General features: G+C 35.9%; 1 protein-coding gene across 6 annotated transcripts in view; it reads right to left on the bottom strand.

Moving 5' to 3' along the window:
- Positions 1–3,161: 3,161 nt before the first annotated feature.
- EPHA7 (EPH receptor A7) overlaps positions 3,162–27,904 on the bottom strand; it is a 149,727-nt gene continuing 124,984 nt past the window's right edge. For 2 of the 6 annotated variants that reach the window (XM_084761852.1, XM_084761850.1), the window contains exons 8-17: positions 27,175–27,283; positions 26,527–26,582; positions 22,220–22,333; positions 21,130–21,315; positions 20,195–20,256; positions 18,820–19,029; positions 17,803–17,952; positions 9,307–9,500; positions 8,192–8,347; positions 3,162–6,835 (exon numbers count right to left, since the gene is read on the bottom strand). In XM_084761852.1, coding sequence (XP_084617978.1) covers positions 6,721–6,835; positions 8,192–8,347; positions 9,307–9,500; positions 17,803–17,952; positions 18,820–19,029; positions 20,195–20,256; positions 21,130–21,315; positions 22,220–22,333; positions 26,527–26,582; positions 27,175–27,283 — 1,352 coding nt within the window. In that variant the 3' untranslated portion in view covers positions 3,162–6,720. Of the gene's footprint in view, positions 6,836–8,191; positions 8,348–9,306; positions 9,501–17,802; positions 17,953–18,819; positions 19,030–20,194; positions 20,257–21,129; positions 21,316–22,219; positions 22,346–22,814; positions 23,652–26,526; positions 26,583–27,174; positions 27,284–27,904 lie in introns of those variants that run through there. The other 4 variants (XM_084761849.1, XM_084761851.1, XM_084761854.1 and 1 more) reach the window with 2 other exon arrangements.

Below are 27,904 nucleotides of genomic sequence, written 5' to 3'. Positions count from 1 at the left end.
AAAATGACTTCTCCATTTTTGCCTCATCAAATGGGATATTAGTAAATAATGAAAGATCCATGGATTCCCTCATGAAGCCGAATTTCCTCCTCTTGATTTCATCTTTCTTTAATCTTGCCCAGATGTTTATAACCAATGGTATATCCTCTTTCTTCTCAACATCTGGAAAAGTCTGCTATTTAGGGCATCCTGGCCTGTTTGCTAATCAGCTCCTTCCACATACATCTCTGTGCTTCTCTTCTCGGTCCCTAAGGGCATGCCTGCTGTTCCTGCCAGTCACAGGAGCATCCATCCATGCTCTAAAATTAGTTTTTTTTTCTTTCAACAGCCATTGCTGCACCCATACACTGTACCTTACTTATTCTTCACAGCACTGATACTTGCTACCATTTAAGAAAAATATATAATTTGAATTAATTTATACTTCAAGGATTTTTAAACATTTATTGAATATCTACTGTGTGTAAGAAAACGCTAACATTGAATTCCATTTGGCTTCTATTTTCAAAGAGCTCTTGGTCTACTTAGTGTAGGGGAGCCACCCGAATAATCTGGAGAACAGGATTAGGTAATCAGTCACAGTACTGGCAATGAGGTAAAGCACAAAGAAGAGAATGAACTCTGAATCGTGTTATCAGAGAAACCGTAGAGTAGATACTGTGTGAGAGGAAGCCCCCTCCCATTTAATATAGTGTGAGGAGGTTGGAGGAGGAGGATTGCTAAGAATCCAAGGCCAGCCTCATCTACATAGTAAAACAAATAAAGAAAAAGTGTAAAGGGCTATGATATAGGAGAACAAAAGTTTAGAAGTGTATCTTGTGCAGCTCTCTTACAACAAACCTACCTCTATAGGCCTAGCTAACATTTGCCCCTGTTCATTTCAGGTCTAGCAGAGATTGTTTGTATGTAGCACTTGGCTCTGCTATTTCGGTCAAGCCATGTTCAGCTTCACGTGGGACTGCTGAGGAGCTAAGCAAAAACATGGCATCGCAGCAATGCTGGGTCAGAACATCAACAGCCTCCCGTGAATGTTAGAGCTCATGGTACGTGTTTCTTTTACCCAAAGGAGTCCATTTGAGCCTTACATTTATCTGTATTTAATGTAAGCAGTTTCTGTCTTCAGCATATTGGCCAATGAATTTGAGGTTAAACATGCCTTTATAATCTGTACAGGAGTCTATGGTATTTATGCAATGCGTATTTAAATTCATGGCACATAGGAAAATTGTTTTTGAGTCGTTTGTCTTATTGCAGAAAGTATTTAACAGAGTAACACTTAAAGAAACGCCAGCTCTGCATGTGTATTTAATTGTTTGTATGTTTTTCTAATTAATTGTTCCCACATTCATTTTAAGTGCTTTGGGTCATGTGGTACAATGGGGAGACCTGAGCACGTTCTTTCCTTGCCTAAACTAGAAGGAACATTGCTTCAGACAAACGTGGCAATTTCTTCTCAGGAGCCTTGTTAGTAAGAGCTATAGTCACATCCATTTATAACCACACACTGAAAGTATCTTGTGCTTATTTTGGCTATATACAAAATCTATAAAGATATCTAGTTACAGGTGTTGAATTAAAAAAAAAATAACCTTCAGAAACCTGGGACATTTGAAGTAATCCAATATAAGTGCAGATCATGCCCGATGGAGTTCGGTTATCCATGGAGGCTCATAATAAATCACACCTTATTATTTAGCCAAAGTATCAAATTTAGGAATGCCTATAGATATTTTATATCTTAGGAATCCCTTTGATTGTTACCAACTTATGAAACACTAGACTAGTGTTTCTTTTTCTTACCCACAAAACATTTGTGCAATAAGACCAATTAAACTGAATCAATTAATTATATTTATTTTAACCTCAAGGTCAATCAGAAGAGATCTTTTATTGTTTAATTATAGATTTAATTACTTTCAATCATTGAACTTGGAAAAAAAACCCCTACAGCACTTAACTCTAATGCATCTCACAGAATTTGTACCGCAATGTTACTCTCCTGTCTGTATTCATCAGGCTGTGCCGACATGTAGAAAATCAAGTGAGCACAGAGAAGGGACCTATGACAGGACAGGGACTCAAGCACTCTGCTTCTCAGTAGTTTCAAAATAACCCAGGCACCATGTGCTAGATTTTGTCAATTGTTAATGAATGCACTTATGATATTTGTTTTTAGGAACTAGATTCCCCAGTTTTAATTAATTAATTTATTTTTGATTTTCATGTCTTCATTCAGAAGTTTTCCTCAAGACTGATACTGAGTTTAGTGAAGCTAAAAATACACAGCAAAGGGGAAAGGCAAAAATAAACGCTATACCAAAAGAAAATCCGTTAATATTATATATTTGAAATAATTTTTTGTTTCCGAGTGGTCACTTGCTTATAAATATTATGTTAATAATTCTGGTGGGAGACTGTGATACCAAGATGCTTTTACACTACATATAAAGACAGAAGTTTAATAAAGATTTGCTTAATTCGGGAAATTGCTTCTGTTTTCTGAACTGTGTAATATTTTGTTATATGCAGCTAAAGATGGGCTTTTCCCCCCTTTGTTACTGCACTGTATCTTTGGCTGTTATATTATTATCATTTTCAGTATGAATGGGCAAAGTAGCCCTAAGTTTCATTATTCTCCTTGCATTTTGGTTCAGGCCTGCATAAGTGTCCTCACAGATAAGACTGCCTTGTATCAGCCCTGGGTGCTTAACAATAATGGCCATTTTCTTGACATGCTTGCTATTCATTGTTCATCTTTAGATGATGACACTATAGGAGTGCTTGATTTTCTTAGTTTCATCTGTAAATTGATCTCTAACCCAGGGTCTGTCCTACACAGCTGGAATCAGAGAACCAATTAGGTCCCCCACTTTTCCTTTGTGCTGGCTCCTGTTTGCATTACCCAGCAGTATAAATGCAAATGTTCCCTAGTGTCACTCTGCTATGTCAGATGTTTAACACGTCTGTCAAGGGCCAAGGACAAAGTACTTCCTTTCTTATGCAAATATTCTCACTATCCTCATGTAGCAGCTTCAAGAACAAACAAAAACAGGTTTTAACTGAAATGTTCAACAATCTGGCCCTTTGTAAACAGCCTTGTTATTCCATAACCAATGATTAGAGTGAAATTAGGCCAGCATACAACAAGGGGAGTAGAAATAATCAGTTTTATTTATATTCATGCCAACCCAGTGACTATTTTCACAAAATCTTATCTCCCAAATTTATTAGATAAGAAAAGAAAGGAGAAGGAATATGAAGGAGCCCACCAATGACTGGAGACAGGAATTTCTTTACATTGTCTAATAGACTTGTTTATTATTTTAAGCTGGTAAAAAGAGACTTATGATTCTTGTTGAAGAAAGAGTTATTTGTGCTTGATACATCGAAGACACTGTTCAAAAGCATTTTGTCCTTATAAAAGGATGACCCCTGTAGTAATTCTTAGGCAAGGAGGGACAAAATTCAACCAACAAAAAGCATATTTCGCCCCGAGTTCCCCATGATTTCTCCACATATAGCAAAAAAAAAAAAAAAAAAAAAAAAAAATACACATCAGTAATTCATTGGAACATGCACATCAGTGAGCAGCACAGCTTTAAGCTGCTCAGGAAACAAAAGGGGGAGGGAAGAACCAGCATTACCTAAATAAAAGAGAGGTGACCGTACACCCTTCAATTGTCTTAAAAACACCAATAAGAGGAGCAATTAAAATATAGTCCTAAGTAGTACTAGCTAATGTAGATTACATAAGTATACAATATGATTCAACTAATAGTGCTCTGAGAGGCATGAGCCACCGGTTCTAGTAAACAAGGCCCTGAGCCATTGCTGAGAAAATATTAGCTCCCAATGGAAAGAGTTAAGTACGGAACGCAAACCAGGTCAAGTGGGCGGGCGGTGTTCTATAAAAGGTGGCTGTATTAAAGCAAGCAGGCCATTTCCTGTTGTGTGTTTCATAGTTTTGGAATTCTCTGTTGGGCATTTGCTTTCTCTACTTTTCCTCCCCTGAGCACTAATTATCACAAAAGATTTCAAGGTGCAAGTTGTACATTCTCATCGCAATAGCATCTCATCTCTTTACGGAAGAGAGGATTACAATCAGGTTCACAATGTTCATTCCTTTTCTCTTCACGTGTGGTTCACATACATGTACTTCAAAATCATAGTATTGATTAGGAAAAGAAACCTACAAACAAGAGAGCGCGAATCAGTTATCCACTTCCTATTGTGCTGTGTGTCTTTCCCATCCCTTCTCCCCTTTCCCTGTAAATAGCTGTAAAAAATTTAAGGCAGATGAGGTATATTGCTGAAGGAAAAAGTTATTTTTGAGAAAAAAACTAAAAGAAAAACCTTGTATTCTGCCCTTCTACTCAAGAAAGACTACTCAACTATAAATCTATTACTAGAAAAAGCAGGAAAGACTCTGTCTGCGTGTACCATACTGCGTCTTCTATTTCTAGAATGGCTTTTTGTTAATTTAATTTTAATAGAAAAAATAAGCACCTTAAGCTATGAACAAGAAAAGAACTTCGTTATTAGTGAGTCCAGAATCCAAACGGAATTAGAGAACACTCGCTCAAGCTCTCACTCATTCGCACAAAGGCCAATGCTACTGATTAGAATTGTAAAGTGCTGTACTTAGTATAAACACTTGTATACACTGCAGACACTGAAAAATAACCCTCAAGCACATTGTGTTATAGTTCCAAAAATATATTTACAGTCTATTACAAAGATTACAAATGGAAGTGTCTAGGTGACTGGATTATGCTAATTAAAACTATTTTTACAGATTATATTTCCTTAGGGACAAAAACATTTTAGTGAAATTAAAATGAGTTTTCTACTTAATCAAAAAATAAATTAAAATATCAAATAACACTGTACAGTGATGAAAGAAAAAAGGGTGGGGAGGAGTTTGGGAAGCAATCCATTTGAGTTTTCTATAGCCATCTTTGGTCCTAAATGTGGGAAAACACATTATGTAGCACTGAAAATACCTGTTTCTTTGTGAAGCTCTGCAAGTAAAATAGAAAAATATAGTGCATTTTCAATGTACTCAGAGCCACTACGGAAAATGTGTATACAAAACAAGACGGTATAAATAAAATTTACAAGTTTTACAAAGGAACATTTACAGATTTTGCTCGTTACCTGTTTGTTTGTTTGTCTGTTTGTTTGTGGGTGTCCACATTACCAAACAACACCAATTAGGACCGATCCCTGGGATCTTTCTCTGTTAAGATAGTATAAACAGCCTAATTTTCTTTGGAAGTACAACAGTTCGGTTTGGGGTAGTTCATGATTCTTATAACTTTTGAAAACATTACTCAAATATGTATACATTCCTGAAATATCTATAAAGACACATTTAATTATTGCTTATGAAATTCTAACACAGTAACCAAATAATATGGTTTAATAAATAAATTAGAAACGGAAAAGCTACACCCTTTACTTCTTCCTTTTGGGGGTAAATGAGTTTTGATCTAAAAGGGTTTTGTGTGTGTCAATGTTCATAGATAAAATACTTCTGTTTTGCTTTCTTCTCACTGCAATGGTGGTAATCTTTTGTGTGAAAATCGTCTTTGCATGGTGAGAAGTGAACTGCCCCTTTGATCTTCCTTCAGAGTAACAATAGAAAACTTAATTCTTTACCTTTGTATTTGGACTGCATTCAACAAGAAAGAATACAAAATATAGGTCAACTATTTCGTCTAAATTTCTTAATGTCACAATACTGAAGCTCTTGATGTGCTCAGATTAGGTTTTAGCTAACACTGGAGAACTTGTGTCTCCAGGATTGCCTTCACCAGCATCTTCAGATGAAGCCTCAGCCTTTTATCATATACACATAAACCTAAAATTTGACATTTTTATTAAGTTCTGTCTAGTAAATCACTCTATAAACAATCTGTTAAAAGTGCCTTATAGTATTTATGGATCATTATTGCTTTTTTCATTGAAAAGTTAGTATGTTGTCTGATTTTTACAAAAAAAAATCCTATTAAAAATATTAGAGCTCTTGGCAACTTGCAATTGTGAACTACCTGCCAATTAGCAAAGAATATCAAAACATCACTGGTTAAACAGAACAAACGGACACAGTAAAGATATCAAAGCTGTGAATGACAAAGCGATATCCTCAACTATGTGTGTGGTTTTGTTTTTTGTTTAAATGTGAGATTCTTTCAAAGGTACCCAGTGTAGTAACGTGTCATAAGTTTAACACTAAAAAGTTCCAAAGCTACAAATAAACTTTCTAAAACAAAGTCCTTATGCAGAATAAACACAGATGGTTCTGGAAAAGAATAGTCTGAAATCACATATTTAAGGAAAATATTTCATTGATTTTTAACAATAAGATCATGATTTTATTTGACAAATATATTCTTTCTTAAATTCTTTATGTACATTTTAAAAAGTCTATAAGATAAAAAGGAGGTTCGAGCGCTCAAGGTGTTGGGATGTTTTTCAGGTAGTACTTTGTTTATTGTCACTGCTGTGTTCCTGGCCACCAGTGGTGGATCCTAAATTCCCTTTTTGTATATTCTGGTGGCACTTAGGAGTTCAAGTCTTTAGGTGCTTCTAAAATCTTCTCTTTATTCTCGGAAGGACCCAGTATATCAACTGTCTTCTAGCAGCATTCTATGCATATACTGAAGGCCAGAACTGCTCTGCTGCAGTTGTAAGCCTCATACGAGGGAGACCCATGCGTCACACTTGGATGCCTGTACCATGTAAATGCAGCATCTGTGCTCGCATAGTCTGGATGCTGCTCATGATCTTCTTTTGATGGCCAACCAGTGTGATCCCTAAACTCATCACATCACTGAAAAAAGACAAGGACATATTTATTAGATATATTTACAAAGAATGGATCATGTTTTAATTGCTCATCAACTATTAGTAAAGTTATCTATTAACTTTGGGCTAGCAGATACTAACAGTATTCTTGGGTACTATAATCTTGCTCCAAAGGGCATATGCTGACCTGTTTGTACAGTTTCATTTGGAAAAATTGGATTAACAAGTCTGTCTCTTAACTTACCATATTATTGTTTTTAAACTAATCTGAAATTTTATATGAAAATTGTTTTAACCTTAAAATGCCATTTCCTAGTTAAAATGTAATGAAAATGAAATGTTGAAGGCTTTAAATTATTTAACTGGAAAAAGGGCATGTTCTAGCAATGGAATTATTTTCTGCGTTCCAGTAGAAAGCTCTAGAAATCAATGTCACACTAAAATGTACAGTTAGTTGGATTCTGTGAGTAATTCCGAGTATGTATTCCTAGCTGTGCAATTGCATTCCTTCAATAGTAAGAATAAAATTGCTACAGTTATATGCTATGATGCAGTCACAGCTTAAATGCATAGTAAGTTAATTCTAACTATTTCTGTGCTTTTGTCTTTCCTAATAGCCAGAAATGTTGAGCTTAGATATTTACAAGTAGCTGAAATTTTCCAGCAATATAATACTATTATATTCTGTAGCAGGTTCTTTTAAAAGCATAGACTTAGAGAGACAAAAATTACTATGAAAATCATATCCAGGTATAGACATGCTAACTTTATGCATAGGTTGAAGAAATTGGAAGAGGATAGTGTGGATATGTGTAAGATCGCATGCATATGTATGTGTACGTATGCATTTTGGCGTATACTGAAAGGGTATTTGGTAGCTAGGTTGAGAGTGCTTCGGACTACCTCTGAAGACCATTTAGTCAGTGATAAACTAGAAAGGAAAATTTGCTTCTTTTGACTTCAAGTTCATAATAATTTTAAAGCTGGTTGCAGACATATCCCCCAATGAATAGGAAGCTGAATGACACAGTGGTTAATAAGAAAGGAGCCCCACTGTGCAGAGCCCAGAATGCTGGCCATGGAGACAAATTAGATGTCAAACTCCTGTTGCGTCATTGTAGAGGATATTTAAGTTTTCTGATCTTTATCTTTATCACTTACAAAATTCACATGGGACTATTGATTTCATCGCACGGTTGCTATGCTGTTTAAAGGGAATTTATGTTTAAAACACTATTGACCTATACGCATTTCTTTTAGAAATGAATTTTTCCTATGATTTTGTGATCTATAGACTTATTACGAAGAAGATAACCCAGCCTATGAATTGTGTATTGTACCCAATCAATTCTTAAATACAATTTAAGAAGCTTCAACTTACTCAATAGTCATCCTGGCCACTGACTCCAGTGAGTTATAACCTGCTGCTGTGAAGTTGTCCTTATACCTTTCCATTTTAATAGCTTGTAACCATTCTCCAACTGAACAAAAGGCAGTGAAGTCAGGAGTGCTCTGATCCAGGAGAGGGCTTATGGGCCTGAGTAAGAATAAAACACAGAAAAATGTATCATCAGCAATTACAAAAAAAAAAAAAAAAAAAAAAAAGGATCTCATGGTATATTCAAGAAGAAGGGTATAAGAAACAAAGTAAGATGTCTTAACTAACCAAAAGGAAAACAAGTAGGTTGTCCAGAAACTAAACATATCTGTGTTTATGTTTTAATTGTAAGGGTGCCCACTGGGCTGTGTCTTCTGCACGCTCCTAAACACTATATAGGTGAGGGTGATTGGAAGAGGCATATTTGTTCATTGGCTTTTTTTTTTCTTTTTCATAATTAGACTAGATTAAAAGAAATCCATCTGGCTGTATACTAACTCATCCAGGCCACTGGGGTGTTCTTCACAACATTAAAAATTCTCTGTTTTGATGACACGCTGGGAGTCCCATGGAGATAATAGACTCATGGAGAGTGCAGCCCCCGGCAGTGAGCTTACCTGCATCTGAAGCTGAAAAACTACTGCAGTGCCCTGTGCTAGGATGAAGGCACTGTTGTTAACGTGTATGTTGAGCAGCATATGCTGTGTTACAATTTTACAAGAATATGCCAAGGTGAGAGCCTGATAATGAAAGCTAGGGAGGGACAATGCAGGCCTGGAAGCAATGCAACTCTGCCTGGCCATTGAGCCCTAGCCTCAGAACACATTCTGAGAAAAAACATCTCCTGCTATCATAAAGTCCTGTTACCGTAAATCCTGTTTTCATAAGTCACATGAAAAGTCCAATAAAAATGAACGGACTGAGTTAAATACTAACTGAAGTAAACCATCTAAAAAGGAATAAAAAATAGCCAGTAAAGCTTTGTAAACATAACATTTTAGTATAGATTTATGGGTGAACCCAGAATTCAGTTTGCTATTGGGGCAAAGCTGAGGAGGCAAATGGTTCAAGTGCATGTTTTAATTTCACTCAGTTCCATCCAACTGGAGATTTCTTACCTACTACAAGTTCCCAGGGGTGTTTTCAGACTACTTGGATTTCGAATCATTTTGTCTAGAATTCCGACTATCTGCTCGAACTTTGGTCTCTCCGCCCGTTCTCTCTGCCAACAATCCAGCATTAGCTGGTGAAGACCAGCTGGGCAGTCCATGGGTGCTGGTAAACGATAACCTTCTTCTATTGCTTTTATGACCTGATAGCCAAAAGGACATTAAAAAAAATTACCAACTGAGCTTCAATTACAGTGAAACGAACTGCTTGGAAGGCAAAATGATTTATCCAGATAAGAGTGAGACATATTGCTTACAAAGTCTTCTTTTTTCCCTCGAAACATTCATGAATATATTAAGCATGCTATTATGGGGTCCACGATGCGCAGGATGTGATGACATTTCCTAGTTAATTCAGCAATAGGGAACAGCAATTAAGCTCACACAGGGTGCAAGAGATGGAAATATTTTTAATGCCACCCCAGAGGTTTTCAAAAGGGGACACATTACGGAACTCTCTTAGCTGAATATAGTTGTAAGAATACACATGTGCATAGAAGTAAAAGATAATGAATGTGGAAAAGGAAATTGTTATTGAAAGTAAGCCAAAGGATTTCACTTTTTGATGAGTTCAGCTGACACTTTTAAAACAAGGGAGCATGCTATGTGAAAGTGGTATGTCAGAGAATATTATCCAACACACTGTCCTTTTAACCACCTTGATGGTTATTATTCTGGGTTCTGAGATGCAAGAGCTTGCTGGATACAGTTTGTTCTGGCACATGAAAGGTGGCTGGATTCCTTCCAGTCTCCACATTGACTTAGCTGACAGCAGAGGTGGAAAGCAGCAAGCATAGAGAAAGCTTTAGAGGAGAAAACTGACATGGGCTTTTAGTCAAGGCTTAATGACTCATTGTACTCGTTAAAAAAATTTTTTTTATCACAGACAATTTATAGATAAATAACATGCAGAAGAATTATTTGCATCACATTTGAGTATATTACTTAAAAACATAAAATAGGTTTGCATAGATATTTATGTAAAGCATTTAGAAATCTTAAGATTCTTATTACCAAGGATTTCAGTTATATGAAAAAGAAAAAAATCTTAAAAATCTAAAATTATTATTAATCTAAGCAGCACAGGGAAGACAGTAAGAAGGTAAGCAATACCAATAAGGGCTTAAAAAGCAAATAATAATATCACTCAAGGATCAATACCAACTCTTGACCCTGGCTAACATGATAGCTTTGAAATTTAAGAAAAATTTGTGGGTATAAGGACAGATGTTTATGGGCTGTTTGTTAATTAGTGGTTGTAGTTTCTCCTTCAATAGCTATAATTTAATGTTGGTAAGAGTGTTTGAAGGAAGGAAAGGGAAGGGAGAAATATTGTAAATATATTACAAGCTCAAAAATAAAATTATAAATGTAAGAAAAAATGACTTTCTGGAAAAGAAACCATACAAACTTTGTGTTTTTGAATAAAGGCAGATATAGTTAGACAAAGAACTGATTTTAGAAAATGTTAATGATCTTGCCATTTGTAGGGCCACTTGTCAATGAGATGTATGTTCTCTTTCAGGAATAGCACACTAAAACATATGTATGATGGGTGGTGACATGAATGATGTAACTAGCATTAGCTCTTTTAGGGGAAAACCTATTATACATGAGAGAAGCATGGGAGAATAGCAAAGGAGAAGGATCCAGAGGGTCCTAGAAACCTACAAGAAGAAGAACATTATGATAGGCAGATTTGGGCCCAGGGGTCCTGCTCAAACTAAGGCACCAGCCAAAGACAATACAGGCGGTAAACTTTAAACCCCTACCCAGATCTAGCCAATGGACAGAACATTCTCCACAGTTGAGTGGAGAGTGGGGTATGGCTTTCACATGAACTCTGGTGCCTCATATTTGACCACATCCCCTTGAGGGGGAGACCTGGTGGCACTCAGAGGAAGGACAACATGTTACCAAGAAGAGACTTGATACCCTATGAGCATATACAGGGGGAGAAAATCCCCTCAGGAACAGACATAGGGGAGGGGAATAAGGGGAAAATGGGAGGGATGGGAAGAATGGGAGGATACAAAGGATGGGATAACCATTGAGATGTAACAAGAATAAATTAATAAAAAATTAAAAAAATATATAAATCACCCAAAATACATGTATCAATTCAATGCTACAATAAAAATATACTTAAAAAAAAAGAAAAATAAAGATGAGTCCATTTTGTAATTTAAGAGACACATGTATGAGTACAGTGTAAGGTAAAAAGGTAAATAATTAAACTTAATTATATTGACATTTTAAAAGTGTTCATTATAAATTCTAGTGCCAAATCTTCTAAAATTGCACAGTTGTTCGTATTTCATTAGTTTATTATACATCTCAGCCCATAGTCCTCATAGGTATTCCATAGTCTATAAGTTTAAACTGAATATATCATTTTTCCTTCAATCTTTTCCTGTTCCATCCAATTGAACTTAGAGTTATTCTAGCCAGAAAGGTGGGAATGGTACTATATTCTTTTTTTCTATGCAAAGGCAACTAGCTCCTACCTTTTCATGGTTCTAAGTCCTGAAACAATGTATGTTAAGAATTAGAAAAATAATTGCTCACATCCTGTAAATGCAATTATGGTCTCAGAGTAAGTCTTCACAAAGTTTCAAATTTGTTTCTATATGTACTGTTTATTTGTGCATAGTAAATGAAAAGCATTATCCAGTAATGATTGTGAATATTAATAGAGGTTATAGGAGACTTGATAATCCCCGAACTGCAAGCACATGTCCCTGAAAACATTGCCCCACATACATGTATAACATGATGTTTATCCCACGTGCAAGCATACATAAAGGGTAACTGTACATATATACACAGATACATATATACATATGGAATTATATTTTTGAAAGTTATTTAATTTTTATTTTATGTGTATCGGTACTTTTGCCTACATGTATATATGAATAGCATCATGTGAGCCCAACATGCACAAAGACCAAAAGAGTGTTTTGGATCCCAGGAATTGAAGATATATACAGTTGTACCACATGTTTACTTAGAAATGAATCCAGGTCCTTGGTAAGAGCTGTAAGTACAATTAACCACTGGACTATAACAAAAACTTATCTACCATTTAAGTAACAATGTTGTTCTTGGACTCAAGTGTTATATGTAAAACATTTTAGAGAAAAGTAAATGTGCATTTGAAAATCTAGGCTAAGTGATTTAAACAGTAGCTTAACTTGTGATATGTAAGTAGCTTCCAAAATCTTCTGCATTAAAATGACCACATAATAAATACTTGGGAAGACACCCTTTCCATTGGAAAGAGTGGTTTTCCTTATACTCAAGGTTGCTTTTATTGAACCCATAAAATATTTTTCTAATTTGAGAAAATTTGATTTCAATAGCAACACTATTGGCCCAGTTCTCATCATTTCCTGTATTTCCAAATTGGTTTCCATGTCTGCAATTTCTTTGTCACCTTAGTAGAACAACATATTAAGCATTATCTTTCCATTCTTCCTTTTGCTCAAAATAAATTAAAATAAAATTACTTTCATGTTCCCTTTGGCATCATCTTCAACAGGGCCCCAAACTTTTATGATGTCTTTTAGAATTCTTGAGCTTAGAATCCCATGTATGTTCAGAGTTCGTGTCAATAGAGCAAGTACTACTAAATACCTTACAGGAAGGAAATAGTTATTGAACTTTTGTAAGCATCTCTCTACGTTCTAGAAATTTATGAAGCCTATGCTATAGTAGATACATGTTACTGACCTCAGTGCAAAGCAAATAATTTTCAATATGTACAAATATATTGGGCTACACATTCAAAGCAGTGGTAGCAGAGTACAGGCTTCAGTATGTCCTAGCATAATCCAAGGGGTGGTGGGACTCTTCTTTAATCCCAGCACTTTTGAGGGGGAAGCAGGAAGATCTCTGAGTTTGAGGCCAGACTGGTGTATATAAGCAGGGCTACACAGAGAAATCCTGTCTCTTAAAAACAAAAAAACAAAGACAAAAAACAGTGAGGGAGAGGGAGAGGGAGAGGGAGAGGGAGAGAGAGAGAGAGAGAGAGAGAGAGAGAGAGAGAGAGAGAGAGAGAGAGAGAGTGAGATTAGGGGGGCAAAGAGAGGGAGGGAGACGGGGAGGGAGGGAGGGAGGGCCTTCAGTTTCAGTTTCTACACAGAAGTTCTCACTGACAAACTAGTCAATATACTAGCACCTTGTCCAATTCTGCAGATTTTTGTTGTTAACTTTCCAGAAAAACAACTTACCTGTCTAGGCACAACTAAATATTATAGTAAATATTTATCAAATAGGTACCACATGCTTAATATGGCTTTGAATTGGAGTTATCTTATTTGATTGTTGCAGAAACCATCTTAAGTAAATACCATTAGATTACTAACTTTAGAGATTTTGCACCACATTAAAAAAAATAATCAAATCACATAATATTTAGGAAAGATGGAATTGAATGTCAGTAATCTGATCAGAGTCAATGAAGTGGTTTTTTTTCCCAAGTACTTAAATATTCTTGGAAACAAAGCATACATGTTGATCTATGAATTCAGGTGAATTTACTCCAAACATTACCGGAAATTACCAGAAACATGTTAGGTTTACCTGCACTGACCTATCCTCACTCTTGTCACAGATACAATCTCTTTGTTGTTCACTATTGATATTAATTAGATATAAAATTTACCAGTGCAGTGTCCCCTTATTACTGTATTATGGCCATAAGAGTTCAAAGAAGAAATAGTGTAGGCATGCTGGTGACCGGCCTATATTAACTCAAAATGGGATACAGCATGACTGGCTGCCATGTTTGTTCAACACTCAGTTTCATGTCATTATTTCTGATAACATAACCCAGCCTTCATGCTACTAAATGCTCTGAACTCAACTTGTATGATTTTATTAACAACTACAGAAGCAAATTGCAATTTTGTTTCTATTTTAATAGGAAAACAATCATAAAATCAGGAGTGATTTTAAAGGTAAAAGTTGAAGGCTCATAACTTACTGCATAAATAAATTTAGGCTGATGAAAATTGTATTTTCAAAGGTTTTATTATTTACTTTATTCTATGTGTATGAGCACATGTTTGCATGCATGTATGTATGAATGTATGCATACAACATTTATCTATTAAGGCCAGAAGAGGGTGTCAGAAGCCTGAAACTGCACTTAGAGGTGTTTGTGAGTTGCTTTAATTATTTACAGGGAACTGAGCCTGGGTCCTTTGAAAGAGCAGCAAGAGATCCAGACCTCTGGGGCAACTCTGCATGTCCTCAGTGACCTCTCAAATGATGGATTTAAGAAATCTCCTTTATGTAAGCTCACTCTTTTAAAATCACACAACTATCTTCCAGGGAAAAGAAGGATTTATCTACTGTGTGCTTTGATTAATGTAAAAACATGACAACAAACACTTTCTCAGGTACTATTAAAGTAATAAACTATACAGTAATATTACAATTTTATCACATGAAAACAAATACTCCAGTTTGACCAATCGAGAATAAATCCAATTAAAAGGCAGCTGCTAATGAAGGCCAAGAGGATGCTTTCAAACTTCACAATTTTCCTTCTGTTTGACTACTTATAAACATATAAACACTTTTGTTTGAAAGGCCATTAAATAAAACAACTAAATATATGCATACTTTTCTGAAAAAAAAAAAAGGGAAATTGGAAATGTATTGGAGAAGCCTAAACTCTTGATATCAATAATACATATTGAATTGCTTTTGCTACAGTTGAAACTCCAGATAGTGATAGTTATCTGAAAATTAAAAAAAGTGGCTGTCCAAGTGCTTATGAAATAATAAGCTATTTGAATATATTTGGCCATACATATTTCTTGTCCTATTTTCTTGCACTGCATTTTTGTTTTCTTCTCTGTCCAGAGGGATGGCAAAGCACTGGACAACTCTCAGAACCTCTGCCTCCTTTGCCACCCACCACTTTTGTATTTCCTTCTTGCGAGTACTGACACCTCATCTCATACAGCATTCAGACTAGATTTCCTGTAGATTTGCATAGGAGCATAACCATAAATTTACATCTTGTTTTCATGGTGTCTTATAAAAAGTCTTTTAAAATCCAATGCATTTGAAATTCTAGGTCTTTCTAAAATACCTCACAGATGCCTAGCTGCTAACTTTAAACAATGCAAAGTGAACTACTTCACTTAATAAATCTTGAGGGTTCTGGATAGAACTCAATGGTAGGGTATTTGCACATATGAGAAACTCTGATTAGAGCAACTGTCTATGGAAATGCAATATGTCCCTATACACAGAGAAGGCCCTTATGCAACAGAGAATCCACCGGTCTATTTACTGTCTATAAACTCTGGCCAGATTCTGGAAGAAACTCTTTTCTTTTGAGAAAGTAATTTCATTTATCTCTGTTTCAACATTGAACCTACAGCATAATTGCTTAACTAGTATATTATGCTTAACTATAAAACAATGAATGAGTCACTAAAAATATTGACATACATCAGGCTGCACATCCCCTGCTGCACATAACTTTCAACCCAAAATTTGTCCTGCCTATAAAAAGCATAGGGATAAAGATGGAGCAGAGAATGTAGGGAATGGCAAACCAATGACTGCCTCAACTTGAGACCCACCCCATGGGAGAAAGCCAACCCCTGTCACTATAAGTGATACTCTGCTATGCTTGGAGACTAAAGCCTAGAATAACTAGATTCTGAGAGGGTTCATCCAGCAGCTGATGGAAACAGATTGAGAGACCCACAGCCAAACAGGCCAGACTTGGGGAGTCTTGTGGAAGTGTAGGAGGAAGGATTGAGGGAGCCAGAGTGAGCAGGGACAGCACAAGAAGATCTATAGTCAACTAACTTAGGCTCAAGGGATTCACATAGATTGAACTCCCAACCAAAGAACATGCATAGGCTGGGCCTCGACCCCCTCTACACATATGTAGGAGATGTGCAGCTTGCTCATCATGTGGGTCCCCTAACAATGGAAGTAGGAGCTGTCTCTGACTCTGTTGCTTGCGTATGGATCCCTTTTCTGTAGCTGGTCTGCCCTGTCTGGTCTCAGTGGGAGAGAATGAACTTAGTCCTGTTATGACTTGAGGTGCCAGGGTAGGTTGGTACCCCTTGGGGGGATCCCCTTCTACGAGAAGAAGGAGAGAGGGGAATATGGGGAGGGACTTGAGGGTGAGCCTGGGTGCACAGGAGAGATGGGGCTGGGATCAGGCTATAATGTGATTAAATAAATTAATAAATAAATGGGAAAAAAGAATATGATATACATTTCTACTTTAAAACCCCATGCTTTGAAGATGCATGTATATTTTCAAGATGAAAAGGCTAAAAAGCCAATGCTAAACACTGAACTCAGAACAAATCTCCATTCCAGACATAATGCTAGTTTGATCAACAAAAATATTTTTGTCATAATAATTCTTTATTTGTGGCACTTGTTTTAAAGAAAAATAAAAAACAATAAGGTGGTAACCAAACTTAAAATAGTAAGGTGTTTTTCCTCTCAACCATTTCTGTTATGTTTAGAAGTTAAGTAAACTTTGAGTTTAAGTCGTCTTACATCCCTGTCAATCCTTTTATGTTGGAAACTAGTATGAAAGGAAGGTGTCAAAAGAGATGGAACTCTGTGGAGTATCTAGGGATGTAAATATTCCCTTTCTCTGCCCCAAGGATTTGTTTGCCACATTCTGACAGTCCATGAAATCTTTGACACTGAAACCTGTCAAATATTAGCAACTCTGCCTCTGCCAAAAGGAAGCATCATTTAGATTTTTGTCTTTGAAACACTAAAAACAAAACAAAACAAAAGCAGGAAAAAAGTGTATCACTCAATTCAAAATACCAGAAACTATAAATGATTAAAAACCTTCCTCCCAAACTTATACCCTTCAGTTAATGCAGAGATCTGAAGCGTTGCAAAACTCCCCATGTACAGCGTAAGACTTCATTTGCCACAAGAACTCGTTGGGTAACTCTAACTTACAAACAAAGGTACCAACTGAATGAAAATACCTGAATTTTAGCTGTAGCTGATTCCTGCTCTTGCTTATGTCTTTATCGACTTCAGAAGTACAACTATGAATCATTTCCTAGTGGCATTCTTGTTTTAAATGGCAGGGATGAGGTTCTTACTCTGAAACACTGGTTGGACCTAACTCTTTAATAGCATCCCTTGGCATCATTATCACCATTAAAGAGGAAATGTCATTTTCATTATCCTATTGTGCCAATAGCATTAAAATAAAAAGATAAGCAAGTAATCAATCTAAGTAAGAAAATAAAAAAGCAAAACCAAGAAAACCTTAAATTCATGATAATTATTATCATCCTTAGCACTGATAGTAATAGGAAATTATGTTTTTATGAATCTACACAAATGTGTCCTTAATGAGCCATCAACAATGTTACACTAGAAATGGATGTGAGTGTCTTGTTGGTACAATGAGTCACCTACATCTTGATTTGACATGTCCCAATAAGGTCGTTCTCCATAAGACATCACTTCCCACATGACAATCCCGTAGCTCCACACGTCACTGGCTGAGGTGAATTTCCGGTATTGAATGGCCTCAGGTGCAGTCCATCTTACCGGAATTTTCCCACCCTGTTATATAAAAAGATGTTGACATTTTAAGTATGCACACTAGCTTATACATCATTTATGGGCACACCATCAGCTATGTTAAATGTTTCTACGTGAGTTGGCAGCCCAGAAGCATCAGGTCTGTGAACCTTGAACTTCTCTGTATTCAAAGTTACCAATCTTTCTATTAGGCTCTCATTACATGTTCATTTCTAAGGCAACTGTACTTAATGGACCTTGTGTGGTGTCAGGGCGAGAATCTAATGAATAGATAATGACAAATTAGACCACATTGCCAGTAAAGTGGAGTGAAAAATGGGATATTTAAGTAAATGCTCACATGTCTCCCTTTTGGTCTAATATCATAAAAGTTGTAACTTAGTATACTCATTCTTTTGGAATCTTTATTTAAATACAATTATTTCTGTGATAATAAGCTAGTATCTAGATATTATACTTAAAGATACAATACTTTTCTTTTCTTTTTTTTTTTTTTTTTTTGGTTTTTTGAGACAGGTTTCTCTGTGCAGCCCTGGCTGTCCTGGACTCACTTTGTAGACCAGGCTGGCCTCGAACTCACAGGGATTCACCTGCCTCTGCCTCCTGAATGCTAGGATTAAAGGCCTGCACCACCATGCCCGGCATACTATACAATATTTACAAAGTATGAGTCCAGGGTAGTGCAAACCCAGTGCAAAATATGATAGTATCATTCTTTTTCCTTCCTTCCTGGTCTTATGTGTAGATTTTAATGACACTAATTTCCCCAGATGAAAGGACAAGCTGAGGTCCATCTGCATGTCTCCTGCTGCTTAGTTTTACTTAAGCCCTTCTCATTTGCTTGGGATAGCTTAGGCATAAGAAGCACAATAGTAGGTGTTTTCTTACAGTAGTTGTATAGACAGCTTCCGGATCATCCTCTATAACCCGGGACAGGCCAAAATCTGACACTTTACAAACAAGATTGCTGTTAACAAGAATGTTGCGAGCTGCAAGGTCCCTGTGAACATATCCCATGTCAGCCAAATATCTCATCCCGGCGGCAATTCCTCTCAGCATTCCTACTAACTGAATGACTGTAAATTGCCCATCATGTTTCTGCAGGAAGACAAAATAAAGTTGGTTAATGGTGCTTTAAAGGGAACAAAAATCACCAAAAAAAAAATGTATGCATGATCGTAGTTTACCATTGAATAATAAGAAGTGTTTGTTAATTTTCTGTGTAATATAGATAGTTAGTGGGGAAAATAACACATGTTGGTGTAGGTGATAGTCAACATGACAGATCTGTGTTAATACCTAGTTATCTACATACGTTGGTAACTGATGATAACCAATTATTATAAAAATACTAAAATATCAGGCAAAGCTAGGAAATAGAATTTCCAAAAAATAAACTCTGATAGGTATGTGTCTACAACATGCCAAACCATGTATATAAATAACCCAAGAATGCACAGAACAAGGAATTCACAGGGAACTCCTTATCTTACAAATAATAAAAAAGGAAATGAGTCAACGTTTGATTTAAAAATATGGAAAAATTATAGACAGAAAATAATTAACAGTGGCTGACTTTCCTTTCTTTCATCCCTTTGGATGTACTGCTGGTAGACACACTACTTGTAACACTCTACTACTGTGTCAAGAGACCTCCCCAACAAAACTGGCGACCATTCAGTTCTCAGAAGATACAGACATGCTACATGGAGGATGCTGGCTTGAAAATGAGCATTGCCTGGGTGTTACTTCAGGAAACTGGGACCTGTACATACCATAGTGACACAACAATTAAATTTCCTCTAATTCCTCTTCTTGTTTATGATTCAGATTTAACATGTCATTGTAGATCACATAAAGAGGGCATTATAAGAACTCACGCTTGTTGTTGTGTCTTTCCATCTGGGAAAATGTTAACATGCCCGTATTCCGAACAAACTTCCAACAGTAAACTATGCTTGTTCGCAATTAAGGATTTACAAAGACATCACATACCACCCATTAAATATTCCTTGCTGCCCTGTGATAGACATTTAAATCACACAGCTTGAGGATATCATTATATTTCAAGTAATGATATTAATAAGCCATGTTATTAAAAATTCTAATTTAACCCAATCTCGAACTGTGATTCTCTTCAAAGATAATTTTCTAGCTTCACATAGTTTTCAGGTTTACATGTCATATTATGAGACAAGGTTCAGAAACTTGCATCCCTCTCAGGCGCAATCTCAGTGCATGGGCGAATGATGTGGGAACTCACCCTGAGAAACGCATCCAGGGCTCCATTTTCCATGAACTCAATCACGATCATGACAGGCTTCCCTAATAATAAAATGAAGAAAAGAAGAAAATGGTATTTCACAAGATATACCCTATGCTTGAGAATATTTCATTCTCTCACCCCCAAAACCCATAGTGCTCTTTGAAGAAGCTGAAGAGGTCAGAAGGGGAGTTTCTTTCTTTCTTTTTTTTTTTAATAATAACACATTTTTATTGAAAATTAAAAATAATTCCTATTACATCTCATTTTCTATCCCATCCCATGCATCCTCCCATTCCTCCCTCCCTCCCACTTTCACCCCAATCCCCCTTCCCTATGATGGTGGCTGTGGGGGACCTCCTCCCCCTGAATATGGTGCTAGGGTATCAAGTCTTTTCTTGGTAGACCGCTATCCTTCCTTCGAGTGCCATTGGGCCTCCCCAACAAAGGGACATGGCCAAATATGGGGCACCAGAGATCCTGTGAAAGTCAGTCCAGAAGGGGAGTTTCTAATCAGAGGGCTAAGCTTGGGTAGGCATGCAAGGCTGTGGAATACAGGCACAATTAAATAAGCCACCGGCACTCCTTGTCCTTCTCATTTCTACTTTGTGAGCAACAATAAAAATAAAAAATAAAAAATAAATGGAGCTTTCTATAAAATGTACAGGAGCTTTTTCAATTTTATGCATTTTGGTAAACATGAATATTAATCAGTAATTCTAGCCATGAGATTCGTTCCTCAAATCTAATCCCATGTTTTCCTTTCCTTGACTATACTCTGAATTAGCAGCAAATAATTGTTTTTTTTAATTAGTCACACATCAATAAAAAAATCAGTTAGAAATGCAATGTCTTCGGAATTTGATTTTTAATTGTATGTGCAATGCTACTACTTTACAGCACATTAATAAATGAAGCATATCACCGGTGACTACCTCGTGTAACAACCCCTTCCAAATGGACGACATTTGGGTGGTCAAACTGCCCCATGATGCTTGCTTCACATAAAAAGTCCCTCCTTTGCTTTTCTGTGTAACCAACTTTCAGGGTTTTTATGGCCACTGCAACATCTCTTTTCCCTGGAAGTTTCAAACGACCACTGCAAACTTCTCCAAATTCTCCTGAAGTAAAAGAACAAGCAGGCATGTTTTAAAGCAGGCTGGGATAATTCATGCTTTCTAAGAAAATGGGTTAAAACATTTAAAATAAACTTTAATTAATAAAGCAGTTCTTCTAAGTGAAAACAAATATATTCAAACTGATGGAGAATTTTTATTTCCCATATGCAGTGAAACAGTTTATGAAATGAAGGACAAAACAAAATCAAAACTGAGGAAACACTTTTGTTCACTCATAGAAGCTAAGGCTCACTAAATGCTGTTACTTTTTGGTTGATTTACAAACGTTCTTTCTGAGTCAGTCTTTAGATTTGAGGTGTCTACTTGCGAAAGCTTAAGGGCACATTATCAGACTCTAATTATTGCTATTGCTTTTAAAGTCTAAGTGGCAGTATGGATTAAAGATTTTTAAAGTACGGAATTTATATGCATTACACTTCCTATGTATAAGCATCTTGAGCTGAAAAAATTAAACTTATAGTGTCCCATTTAATTTATATACATTTCCCCCATTCATGTAAATGGTACAATAGTTAATTGCTAAAAAGAAAAGAGAAAAGGGCAGTTTTAAAGACAAGAATGTATATTTCATCAAGATGCAAAAAAATTCTGATGTCTAAAATTCTACTATTCTTGTAAACAGCAGAGAGTGACTATGCATTAGCTAATAACACAGCATCTTAAGAACCCAGGTGAAATCACATATTTCATACTCTTTACTATGTGCTCCCTTCCCATTTTTTTAAAAAAAGATTTCACAACCAAGTACAGCCTCATTGCTTCCAATAGTTCAGGTAAATGCACGAGTTCTATACTTGAAGTATAATTATTTGCCTGTCATTATGATATATGACTTTTCATCTTGGCCAAATAGAACAGCTGAATAAGGAAGCTACAACAGCCTTACCTGCACCAATCACACGCTCAATTTTAATACAGGAGGCATCTAGCTCCTTGGCGAATTGATGGACAGCTCTATTTGGGTCCTCATAGGTTTCAGGGTCAATGTAGGTTTTGGTGCCTGGAAATTTAACTGTAATGATGTAAGAAAGCATGACTGTGATGAAGCAAAGCACTTATTGTGCAGTCAGCCCAGGAATGTCATTATGCAGAGTGCTCCTTGGAACAGGGACCTTGCTTCCACATCACCTCATTCACAGCAGTTTTAACAGACTACTCCAGTCTGCTGGCGTCTAGGTATTATCTGCAAGCTTCTATAGGTAGCATAGGATCCAACTCATAGGTTACTAACTGAATTGCTTTTCCAGTAAATCAAGAAAAGACATCCACCGAAATTTCTGACGTGTCTGTGCCTATCGGACCGGAGGTTTGATTAAACTCAGAGCCATCATAGCCTACTTCAAGTCAACCGCGGGTTGGAATGGACTCAGACACACATTGATAAATATAATCAGCCAGTCAATCCATCAAATTAATACACCAGGGAAATAAGACATTTCATTTACAGGTAGATCACTGCACTGACAGCAATATTAAAAACATTTAGACATCTTACTTATTCTTTGATTTATTTTTAAAGACCAACCACTGTTGACATATACATAAAATTAGTACAAGATATGAGGGACTGCTATCACAAAATCAAAGAGAAATATTCAAAAGACATAGTTTTATATTCACCTTGAGGGTAATAGAGGCTGGATATACAAAGTGCAGAGTAAATTAGAAAATTTACAATATTCCTGGGATCTGTTACCAAGTATGACAGTGATTTGAAAGAGAAATGGTTCATATGAACTTTTCATTATAAGGCTTTGGAAGATCTTAGCTAATACGAGGAGGTAGCCAGTATGCCTCACAAAAGGTAGTCAAAATTCAAACAACAGAGTATCATTTCAAAAGTTAAAATCTTTAAATGCACCCAGAAGCATGCAGGTAACAGATAATGCTAAGCCAACTTTATATCAAATTCAATTACAATAAAGTATTCCAAATCTCATTTGGTTCAAGACAAAGATAGGTAGGCATATTTGGTTATATTAATGCAATGAAAAAAATTACACTATATCCTTAAAAATTCTTTATTATTATTAACAAAGCCACCAAACAATCTTTCCATTAAGACTTAACTACTCTCAGAACAATTCCTTTATTATATATTACACTGTAGCCTAACTGTGCTTATGTCATCACATTAAATCAAGATCAGATTTAAAAACTAAACATAGAACAACAAAATAAGCAGAATGTATAAAGGAAAATGGGATTTAAAAATCTTGATTTATTCTGCTGTAGTTGATTGTTTATCCAAAATTGATTGTCTTAAACAATTATTGTTGCAGTTTATAAAACTGACAGGTGCTCATTTGTTACTAAAGCTGAACATGAAAAAAACACAAGAAGAAAAGAGAGAGGGGATAGAAAGAGAAAAAAAGAGGAGTACAGGGAAGAGGGGAAGAGAAAGAGAGAGAAGGGAAGAAAACAATAGGTTAACCTCCTAGGTTGTCAGGCAGTTGGAGAAAGAGCCATCTTCTCCCTTTTTATTCTCTCTCTCTTTCATTTTTGTTTTTGTTTTTGATAAGGAAGCTAGATTGGAAGTAGCCTTCTGCATCTCAAATGGGTCTCTGATGGTTCTTTATTCAAGCTGTCATAAAACATTTTGACAGGCCAAAGCTGTTTTTGGCATAAAAACATGAAATACTACCCAGCTTGGAATCTAAGACATTGTTAGAAGAAATGGTAGGAGGAAACCAAATGTAAATTGGAATTGCTTCACTAAACTCTTCCGTCGTATTTATATCTTAAAATTGTGAGACTTGGGTCCCTGGAGAGCCCAGGGCACAGGCTACAAATGACTGGGTATTCCGCTAAATTCAGGGCCCCCAAAGCCAGTTAAATGGTTGCTTTCAAGTTCCTGTAAAAATCAAATCTGGTTTCTCTGCAGCTACGGAGACTGCTTATGCACTGAGGAAATAAAGGACACCAGCATGTAAAATAGCCAGGTCTTTTAGATAAAGCCATAAAGTGGGATACATTGTCTGGTTCACACTGAATGACAGGATATCTGTATAAAAAGAATGAGTCAAAATGCACAGGATTCAATAGGACAGAGCAGTCAAGCACACTTTACCTTTTCCTAATTCATTTAAAACTGTGTGTCTTAAAGTAAATATTGACATAATTTCTGATTATCCTAGTCTGTTGTTTTGTCCAACATAAGAAAATAAATGTGTGTGTGTGTGTGTGTGTGTGTGTGTGTGTGTGTGTGTGTGTGTGTGTGTGTATGTGCTAATACCTCATTTAAATTTCTCTTGGACATTAAATATTTCAAAACCACCATAGATATTTTGCCAAAGAAATGGAAACTGCTTATATACAGTATATAGCAAGTTCATCCTGTCTACTTCCACAAGTAAAACATTCAGTTCTTAATGATCCTGATTAAAAACTGGATGCAATACATTAAAGAAGCGAGTGGCTGCAAAATGTTAAAACTGAATGATGACAATTAAACATAAAACTACACCGTGAATATCGATTGTGTTTCCATTTAAATTCTGCACTATATTGTAAGTTTAAAATAAGCAAAAAAAGCATATTTGATAATTTGAAAATGTCTTAGATAAATCCAATAAATGGCGGAAAAGTGACATATTGACGGCAGTGACATTAAGCAACTGCACCAATAAATTATCTACATGAAGGTGTGATGAAAGATTCCAGTAATCTTACCGACGTCTTATATTTTTATACTGTAGATGTTTTCCAGTACAAATAAAACTTTTGGTGCTGAAATTTCAGTGGTTTCTTCCTTGTTTGGGGGAAATGTTAATTTTTTCCTAGCCACAAAGGAGGAAAAAAACACATGTACTGTCCTTATCTTCTACCAATAAACTGGCTATGAGATTCTCATTTATGACGCTTTTTATAAGGAACTCACAAGCAAATTAGCCAAAAGACTGGAGCGAGGGAAGAGAATCATACAGAGGCAGGGAGACTCAAGTCATGTAAGGTGTGAACTGGATATGATCTGGGATGTCAACTTAAAGAGAATATGTATACAGTTATAAAGAGAAAGGCTTGGGACTTCCCAGAGCCTAGGAAAGGTTCAATGAAAGTGGGAGTGCTTGAAGCTTAAATCTCATGATAAAGTCAGTTCTCTTCTTATGATAGTAATTGTGAACATGCCCTCCTGGATTCTGTGTTAGAATTCTACAGAGATTCTCAATCAGTTGGGATCACTGACTGTCACTTCAACAAATGCAAAGAAGTAAAATTTAATGGAGTGGTTTTCATTTTACTCTTTGAACACTGACTTTAAGATATATGGGAACATTCTGTAATGGTTAGAAATTCCTGAATGCCATTTAGATACTCATCACTTTAGAATATGAGCATTATAATACTTATTAGATACTATAAGAAGAATATGGGCAATTATATAATAAATAACTACTATGTCATTTTCAGGAACTTTATGTACAAGAAACATCACAAAAGGTATAGCAATTTAAAAAATAAGTATACTTGGATTCTATATTTTCAGGGCTTAAACTTAGAAATTGCCTTATGCTTGGTCTAGAATATCATTAATTTTAAAATTGAAATAATTTGATCCTTAGGCTTTTATTTTATCTGTAAGAAGTATTATGATTTATTCTCAAAGCCCATATTTCCATTTGCCATTGGCTGTGCAACCGAAATAATGCAGATGCACTCCCATTTTCTTTGGATTGATAGGCTTCCTATAGAATTGATTTCTAACATGGGCTTTTGAGAACCAGGTAACTCACATTCCTAGGAAAACTTCAGACAATGGGATACTAATATTATTCTAATTACTTCCCATGACATATCTCTCAGTGGTAATTCATAGTAGTCTCCTGAGCTCTGTGATTCTTGCAAGCATCACCCACTGAGTGGGAGAAAGGGCCTCCCACACCTTAGACTGACAGCCCTTACTGGAAAGGAGGGACTTACTGCATTTAATGGTTGACTACTGAAGTGATGAAAACACCTAGGCAGGTGAGTTCCAAAAGAAACATGAGTTTGCAAAAGGCAAAAACTGTGATGTGAAAACATATGAATATTTGAAAGTAATGTGACATCTCTGAATAGACTGTTACATTTTTTTTTTTAGCTCATCACAGAATTTAAAGCATGATGCATTAGGGATTAATTCATGCTAATAGGAACAATCAGGTTTCTGTTTGAATCGGGGTAAATTGAAAGAACGAAAAGCCAAACACTTACAATGAAAGTAGAGTTCTTCATCTCCTTCTTGGTCAGCCTTGCTATAACCACAGTGCCTTGGAGGAAAAAATGAAATTTGTGAAAAGTTTGCTGGCTGATTTTGCTTCATGGATTTGCATGCAGCATCAGGAGCAATGCTACATAGCAACATGTTAGCTAGAGGACTAAACAAATCAAGTATATTTTGCCCACTGTTATGAACCACTTGGTAATGACGTGTCAATACACATGATCAAAATATGCATAGGAAGTGGAGCATTTGTTTAAGACCAGACAACAGGAAAGTTTTTGTGGTGTTAGATTCATCAATTAGTTTTTACTTTTATATTTTTACTGGAAAAGCCCACAAATCTTAAATGATTTTCACAAAAGTTGAAAAAAGCAAATAAAAGAGTAAGTCTTTCCTTTGGTTTCTTTAAAAGTAACCAATATACATTCATCCAGTATTAATTATATCATTATAAACTGAAGGCAGTGATTCAATTCATAGTGCACTTTGATTTGGGGAAAACGAAAACAATGTACTGGTCTTTGATATTTATATCAGAAAAGAAGTGTCCATTCTAATAGAACGAGTGAATAATTGGCTGGCACTTTTGGGAAATCAACATTTTATTTATGACAAAACTAGGAGAATCTATGCCCTACCTTCTTCCAATGATGAAGCCAAATACCATGAACACCAATATGATGGTCCCTGCCACAGCCACCACAGCAATTATGATGACAGGATTCTGTTCACTGGAGACTGCTGTTGCTATAAACAAAAGACAGAGGCTCAGGACCACTCACTGCTAGAATGAACAGAGGGGTTGACTAGGAAACAATTCATATTGTTTACTTTATGTTAAATTTTAAACAAATTCATTTAAGGAACAGTATACATTTAAACAAAAGGTTATTTGTACATATGACAAATTAGTCAGGAGATGGTATATATATTTATAAGAAGCAAACTTTTCCAGTTTATGAAACAAGTCTAACAATTATTGAATCATAGTCTTTCCTATTCATACTGATGTTTCTTCTAAGGTCATTAATGAAAGCTCATCTAGACTCTCTACAGTCTCTATGTGGATAAGACCATGAGTCAGGATGCCTCTAAAGCAGATTGTGATTCAGGCCGCTTGAAGAAACAGGAGTTTATCACTTCAAGCTCTGCAACAATTGTTATATATTCTCTATAGCATTATATTTTCATTATCAAAATAGATAGATGCAATCACTAGAGATAATATATGATGAAAATATACATCCAAAAATTATTGAGTTATAAATATGTAATATATAAACTCAAGAAAATATAAATTGCCTATGTCTAAAACTGCCAACAACTATAATCTTTAATACAAGGCATGATGGAAAATATTATGCCTTC

Source organism: Acomys minous (assembly GCF_964271855.1).
Source record: "Acomys minous genome assembly, chromosome: 1".
Taxonomy (NCBI): Eukaryota; Metazoa; Chordata; class Mammalia; order Rodentia; family Muridae; genus Acomys; species Acomys minous.
The sequence above is the reverse complement of the archived record's forward strand: the minus strand, read 5'-3'. Positions and strand labels throughout refer to the sequence as shown.